This window comes from Solea solea, chromosome 1 (genome assembly GCF_958295425.1).
Source record: "Solea solea chromosome 1, fSolSol10.1, whole genome shotgun sequence".
Taxonomy (NCBI): Eukaryota; Metazoa; Chordata; class Actinopteri; order Pleuronectiformes; family Soleidae; genus Solea; species Solea solea.
The window spans coordinates 11678314-11686212 of record NC_081134.1 but is presented as its reverse complement, the minus strand read 5'-3'; the positions used below and the strand labels follow the sequence as shown (position 1 = coordinate 11686212).

The 7899-nt window shown below is 44.1% G+C and overlaps 1 protein-coding gene across 1 annotated transcript in view; it reads left to right on the top strand.

Annotated features, from left to right (window-relative positions):
• Positions 1 to 2807: 2807 nt before the first annotated feature.
• Positions 2808 to 7899, top strand: part of LOC131462437 (glypican-1-like) — a 60400-nt gene continuing 55308 nt past the window's right edge. The window contains exons 1-2 of the mRNA XM_058633674.1: positions 2808 to 2907; positions 3040 to 3648. Of these exons, the coding sequence (XP_058489657.1) occupies positions 3489 to 3648 (160 nt within the window). The 5' untranslated portion in view covers positions 2808 to 2907; positions 3040 to 3488. The remainder of the gene's footprint in view (positions 2908 to 3039; positions 3649 to 7899) is intronic.

Below are 7899 nucleotides of genomic sequence, written 5' to 3'. Positions count from 1 at the left end.
TTACATCTGCCTTGTGGCACAGTTACACAATTCCCAACTTTAGCAGTGTGACTGCAGAGCTAAGCCGTTGCCAGATTTTGACACAGCAAACATGCAGAGGCGGCAACTTTTCCCGACACTTGACATGGCAGAATGAACGTGTAAATCACAATCGTTTCTGATGTGCAGTAACAACAAATTGCTCACCCAGTCACAAGGAGCAGACTAATTATAGACGAATGTTTCTTAATGTATTCATAAACAATGTCTGCCTTCAGAAATAGAACAATTTGGGCACTGTAAATAACTGCAATGGCCGTGGCTCTCTTCTTTTTTTTTTGGTCTATTTGTTGTGTGACGGGCGGTTATTTCTGGCTGCACGCTGAGTTTTTCCCTCATGTCATTGCAATAATGTGCAGTGGCATTTATTTGGCAAGCGGTCCTTAAAAAGGCATCTCCCACTGGACTGACACCTTCAAAACCCATCCGATTTGATTTCATACAGAGTGATGAGCAGAGGGAATTTATTTTAGGTGTGACAACTGAATATCTGAATAACACACTTGTTTTGTTTGTTTTTTGCTTGTGAGCCATTATGTCATCAGTGGGTGTGTCACTGTATGTAGGCTGCAGACGAGCGGATGAAGGAAGGACAAAAAAGGCGAAAATGGTTTTCCAGAAGGGACAAAATGTTTGGTGGCAATTTAAGAATCCTTGGATTCCAGGTCACAAAAACTAAAGCCTTGTTTCCGACGAGTGGAATAGTTTGGTTCTATATGGTACGGTACTTATTCAATTAGGAATACTACCAAAATAACCAGCCCCAACCATCATTGGTACCCTTCCCTTGGGGCAGCAGAGTAATGGTACGTTACGGTAGTGGACAATCAGATGATTGGACGACAGAAAAGTGTCACTCCCTTGCGACCCTTGTTTCTTCAACACCCGCAGTCTATTCTCGCACAAAGCTTGACGTCTTGTTGAGATAAACAGCCGCAAACGGAGCAGGAAAGAAAAACAAGCTGCTTTGTGTTGTGTTGTGTCACGCTCGATGACGCCATTGTTGTTGGCACACCGGTACAACGCCATGCTACCTACCATGCTACGTATCTTGCGGACACGGCAGAGCGCACACCCAACCTACCAAGTAAATGCACTGTTCTCGAAAAGCAAGCCTGACCGAGGGCTTTACTAATCCTGTAATCTTGCCACTGTAAAGTTGTTGGCTAACATTGTGCAATACTTCACCGATTTGCATTTAGCTTTGTATCACTAGATACAAAGGCGGCGTGGAGTGGCTCAGTGGTTAAGACCGGGACCCTGTGTGTGAAAGACATCATGGTCGCAATGGTCGCAAGTTAGACTCCACCCCTGGCTGATTGTACTCAATTCCATTGTAAGTCACTTTGGATAAAAGCGTCTGCTAAATGACATGTAACTAGAATAGGGGTAGTATTTTTGAAAAATTGCGCTTACCAACCTCAGTTTCCCCTGAGTCGAGTCCGAGGCTTGAAACTGCAACGCTAATTCCGCACTTTTTAGACCCACTCGTAGGGGGGGCGGGACCTCATTCCCAGAATGTAAACAGTGTCCGCCATCTTTACTAACAGTTATGCTAACAAGACCAAGTGTCACTGGTGGACACGTAACAAAGAAAAGAATGAAGATATTTCTCAACTGAGGTTTTTTTCAAAAATACTATAGTAATACAAAGCTAAACAGAAATCGGTGAAGTATTCCTTTAACTTGTGTGAACATGGGCTGGTTCACTGAAAGCATTGAGGTTCCGAATGATAACCCTGGAGGTGCTTACCAGTGTGACAGCCCTAATAGTGTAAGCGTCTCACCTATTACAGCTTAAGAAGTTTAAACACAGTTGTTCCCTGGGTTTAAAATCAGCAGGAACTGAAGGCACTTCTTTTCCTCTCACATAATAAAACAAAAATCATTAATTATACACTATGGGTATTCAACTGCCACTGGCAATGATGAGGCTGGATCTGGGAGCTGGGAAACGGAAATTACTGATACCGAACAAAAGCAAAGAATAAATTGGAAAAACTTCCAAGTAATAGTCTACTTTATAAACAATTTCCTTTTGGTGATGCAAGACGAAAATCAGGGGGAGGAAAGCTCTTATGGGAAAAGCTCACATTGTGGCATATTAAACAAAGAGCAGAGAGCGGTTGAATGGATAAAACGGCACAAGTAGAAACGTATGTCCTACTGAAGGTGAGCGTATAGCACATGTTTCTCATCATCTGTTTTCTCTGGACTCAGTCAAGCCTGCGATTATTTGAGAACATTTCATGCTCCTGTAATTCGCCAACACACACTCACAGACACTCAGATAAAGAAGGCATTCAGCAGGTGACAGGTAAACCGGGAGAGGCGCTGGGCAGGCACTGGCTTGTTGGGCCTTTAATTGCACCTTGAGGAGTGATAATGCCGCATGTGTGTGCTGCAGGTACTTTCGGGTGGGTGGGTGGTTACCTTGGGGAGGTTGTGGACACGCCCACAGTTCACCTGCGTGACACCTGGCTGGTGGAGATCAAGCTGGAGTGCCACATTCCTGCCCTGAGAAGCAGACGGAAAACAGTGAGTCCTTTTTGGCGTTGCACGTTGAAAAAACCCCAGATGTTTCCAGAGCCGCGAACGTCACGGTCATTTCTTGTGAAGCATGTCTACAAATAATTTTTAAAGGAGGCAGAATATAAACGGGAACAACGGAAGGAACGTGAAACCTCGTTGCTCTCTCCTCCCTCCCTCCCTCCCTCCCTTCCTCCCTCCCTCGCCGCCTCCTCTCTCCACACAGTGGTGGCAGGCAGCATTGGCATCGTTTAGAAAAAGCCTGAGCAGGGAATGAGCTGCAGTAGCAGCAGCCTGAGCGCACTTCTTTCTTCAGCTCCCTCCGGACCGTCACTGCCGGTAGGCGCACGCGGCGGCGACAGAACCAGGCTGCGCAGCGTCTGCAGCGCGCAACACTATTTTCTGACACGACTTTCATTATTTAAGCTTTAACCCAAATCTTTCCACCTTGTGCTTGTCTTCTCCCTTTAGGCAAAAAAAAACCAACCCACCACACAAAAACCCCATCAGTGGATATATGAGACAGGGGAGTCTGTGCTTGAGTGTGGCGCGAAAGGATACGCAGAGTTATCTGGGGCAAATACATAACCGTATAGAAATAGTCTTGTCTTGACCACAGAGGACCGGCAAGTGAAGGGACCTCTGCGCTGTGAGGAGTCGCTCCTGTGCCGAGCAGCAGTGCGCAGAGAGCAGCCACTTACACTCCGCAGACGCACTCAAAGGGCAGGAAGGCGAGAGGAAGGTGGAGGATATTTTACGCACAGCAGCAGCAGCAGCAGCAGCAGCAACACTCAGCCCCACTGTTTGACACTCATCTAATAGTCAGTCCCCCCCCCTGCTCCATCCAGGATTCAACACAGCCTCATCGTCTCTTGGTCGGATTTGCACTTTCCTTGGTCCACATTGCGCCGTCAGCTGGGATGGATTCATTCATCATAGCGGCTCTGGCACTGTGCTCTCTGACGGCACCAGCCTGTGGGGACAAAGGCACCAGCAAAGCCAGGAGTTGTTCGGATATCAGACAGTTTTACAACGGGAAAGGCTTCCCTCTTGACGGCGTCCCTCAGTTTGAAATCTCAGGTAAGCTCCTCTCTCTCTCATCCTGCCGCATCTGCAAAGTCAGTGTTCATTTGTCTGAATACACTCATTGTGTAAAATTGCCCACACATCTATAGTGTATATTATATACAATACAGGGCTACACTTCACATCACAGTTAAACTCGTTGCCACAGAGGATGGACATCTTTCTGCCATGTCTACTTTGGTGTCACACCTGCACCTGCAGTGGCAATATCATTTATTGAATCCAGTCATTGGTGTGTAGCTTCTATTTTATCCCACATGAATAAATGATTATTGGTTTGACGTTTTTATTCAGTGTGGATGAGTCATCTGACTTGATAGCTTTTAAACCTGTAGACACACTCCTTTCACGTCACATGGCGAGGAACTCTAACTCTTGTCTGTCTGACTCTGTAGATCAAACGCTGCTTTGAAAACAGTTCAGACGTGAGTCAGACAACCTGGCTTCTTCATCACTGATTGCAAATGAGAGAAAATCCTTTTCAAATCTTCTCACAATTGACACGTTCTTGGAAACAGATGCAGGTTCAGCGCCTTGCTTTGTTTTCCTATCACTTTTCCTGTCAATCTAAATGAAGCAGCTGCTTCTTCCTCAGATCTCTCCCTTAGGTTGATGTCTGAAACATGTTGCAAAGGATTCTTCTGCTGGCCCCGGTCACTTGATCATGTGCTGGAACCACGCAAATGTGATGTTTGCTCTCGGTGTCAATCAAGGTCTGATGTCAGACAGTCACAAGCTCCTCTACAGTTAATAGAACATCACATGTGTTCCTTCCCTGGAATTTGGTTCACTGCTTTTCTCTCACACACATGTGACCATGCAGAGACTCGCACAGAAATGCATGCAGTTTACTGCAATTTCAGGTTCGACAGTTTATGTTTTGTGCATGCATGGACAAATCGGGGAAACTGTGACTGTGCGTGCGCCAACAATCACACCCCTGTGGACAGAATTCAAAGAAACTCAAATTCCAAATCCACTTTTTATTCAACTGTCCCAAGAGTGAATAGGATATGTTATTTTCCAAACATAGACAGCAGCACTTAAAACTAAGAAATTAGTATGTATTTGCATAATGTTTATTTGATTTTTTTTTTTTTTGTTCATCAATCCCTACTTTACACTGCTCACTGATTCCCAACCTGATCATTTCTTTTTCCCGTAGACTGTGCACCAGCCACCTTTTTAATGTATTTAATGTGGCTGCACCACCATGACGGCAGATAAACTCCTCTTCCCTGTGTAGACGCCAATGTTTATTCATTAGTACGGGCTGAATGGGACTGAGGCATACAAGGGTGACTTTATGCAGTGTTCGCCCAAAGGTCACACACTGAAGATAAACTTTAAGTAGAAACCACTCTATTTTCTGATAGCACACGGGCTCTCACACAGCACGGCTCAGATCCAGACAGCGTCTTGACCGAAATAGTACGTCATGTGCGTCTAAACGTACACATTTCAGGCGCGTTTCTGTTGATTAACTTCTTTATTTTTGAATAGTTTTGAGCCGCGAGAGTCTTTGAGGAACTTGATATCCGAGCATAATATACTCCAGATCATTCCTCATGATTACACGGATAGGATGGGAGAGATTATGAGATTTGAAGGTGGGGCGGTAATGTGATGAAACTGTTAGCCCATGTCATCGCACATACATCATAAGGCAGTGAAGGCCAAGTCGTAACCGGACACTTCTCATTTCACTGATTGACCACTCGGAATAAATCATTTGACAGAATTAACGCCCGGCGTTGGTCCCCTTGGAACCCTCTTCTTCTTCTTCTTCTTCCAAATGTCTGCAATCCATAATGCTTTAAAGAGCAAATCTGTCTTTTCATGACACCACTGATTCCTCTTGTTTCAATCGATGATGTGAAGCTTACTTAAGGCCGCGTGTATTGACACCGGTTTGAAATGTGTTCTCGCTGAGAGAGAGAGAGAGAGAGAGAGTGAGAGAAAGTAAGGGAGTGTAACTGAGGCTTAGGAAGAGATAGAAAAAGAAATGATGATGCAAAGAGAGATTATGTAGAGGTAGAGACAGATTATTTCTGCCGCGTCCCCGTCTCGTTTGTGTGCTTAAATCTGTGATTTATTTATTTATTTTAAAACACCACAGTGAAATATGAAAGCTTTAATGGACGCACCTGAATGTTGTGGATGATCCATGACATTTGCAGAGGAATATTTCCTGCTGGGACACGGAGGCTCGATCAACTCAACCTGGGTGACTCAAGGTCACGTCACCCAGGTTAAGCCTGAGATGATGAAAGAGCTGAAATGAAAATGATGTCTAGCCGTTGCACTTTCAGATTCTTTTCAGTGCCGCTGCACAATGAGCGAGGGAAAAACTCTGTGGTACACAAAACAGCTCAGCCCCAGTGTTAGACGTCTAGAATCATCACATTCAATAAAAAAAAAAAAATCTTAGCAATGTATGCACGGTGGATGCCTAATGCCATTTATTTTTGTTCTATTGAATCCAAAGATATTGAGATTTTAATACAATTTGTTATACTTTTATATCGTCTCCAACCAGCTAAACGCACTCTTTCCATATTATTGTCTCCTAGATATTGTTTTCTTATTGGTAATGAATTAAAGGCAAGGTGGGTTTTTTTTATCATTGCATATAAGCAGAGTTTACTGGACCATGAAAGCAGCACCAGTTGAGCAGAAATGAAGAGCAAATAACCCACAAATGTACTTAACTGAACGATGCTTTTGAAGTAAGAGTGTGATGATTCTAATTTAACGCTGTTGAGCTTAATCAGTTCAGGATATTTTTTGGGTTGGGGTGTGTGTGTGTGTGTGTGTGTGGGGGGGGGGGGGGTTGACCAAAAATGGATGATTGATTTTTTTTATGAGTCTCATCTGACTCTTCCCTGCTCTGCCCCCTCCCCGTTGCACGCCATCATTACAGCCTTGATGACTTATCTATTTCGCATTTCAGGGGATGACATTTTTCTTCTCTCTGTTTCTCGCTCTTACAGAGAGAGGCGCCAGGCTCTCTTTGAAAGCAGCTGGCAGCCAATGAGTGTTAGTTGCTGAATGTCATACAGTATCAGCCTGTACAAAGAGACAAGCTGCATGACACATCTGCAGGAAGGCTGGTAACATTTTTGGTATGGCTTTGGCTTTCCCATGCTGTTCCCGTGTTGTTGTTGATTGCCCGTTGCTACAGGCCGACTGTGAGCTGCTCGGAGCTCTGAAGTGTCATCTCTAACCAGTGTTTGGGTAATGATACAGTGGGATTGTTGCTTACCAGGCCTGCTAGGAACTGTTGTTGACTAAAGCCTGGCTTGTGGCTGGAAAAATGGGTTGATCAGTATGGCTGCCTGCAGCGAAAATAAAAGTATGGGTATTTTTGCTTAAACCCAGGCGCTTGACTGAGAATTTAGATCTAGTCTTGAGCTGTGTACGGCAGCACTATAGGCATTTTACACAGTGAGTAGAAAATCTCCCACTGTAAGTCTCACCTATTTGACTGAATGTAATGATTAGATAATGGCTGCTAATGTGTTTGACGCCCTTGCACCAATTTTCAGCCAGAGGTTAAATGGAGATGGGAGTCACACAGATGGTTTGTCAGACAGAAGCTGCAAAATGAACACCAATACTCCAACAATCATGCCTTCTATTATAGCCTATACAGCAGACCCTGTGTGATCCTGATACTTGGCATCAACATGTGTTTTTTTATGGTCTACAGTTAAAATATGTACCAATGTACAGTACTGTATCTCTATATTTACCACCAGCTGCCATTTGCCCAACACTATGTAACATATATAATTATGTTTCCCTCAGGGATATATACTCATGACAGTTAGGAATGAAAAAAACCCCAAACATGTTCACATTATTGTCATCTCTTATTTCACATCATATTTTTTCCATCACCATACATACAGGGATGCAACCAATAATCGTTTTTACCATAAACCGTTGTTTAAATTGTTATTTAACAGCAAAGACTCTGATTTTAGTACTTTTTTTTAATCCATGAACCACACTCTCGTACAGTGAGGGAATTCAGTGCTAGTGCAACGGGCAGAATGCAGGGGTGACGAAAGTCTGGTTAACCAGCTTAAAAGTGCCGTGTGGCAAAAAGGTCAGTTACGTGGGAACTATTGACCGCACTCCAGCATCGTAGGTGGCAGCTGCAGAACCTTTTAATGCTTTTTGCCACCTGACATTATATAACAGCTAAGTTGCTCAATGAAACACTGAGCTGGTACTTTA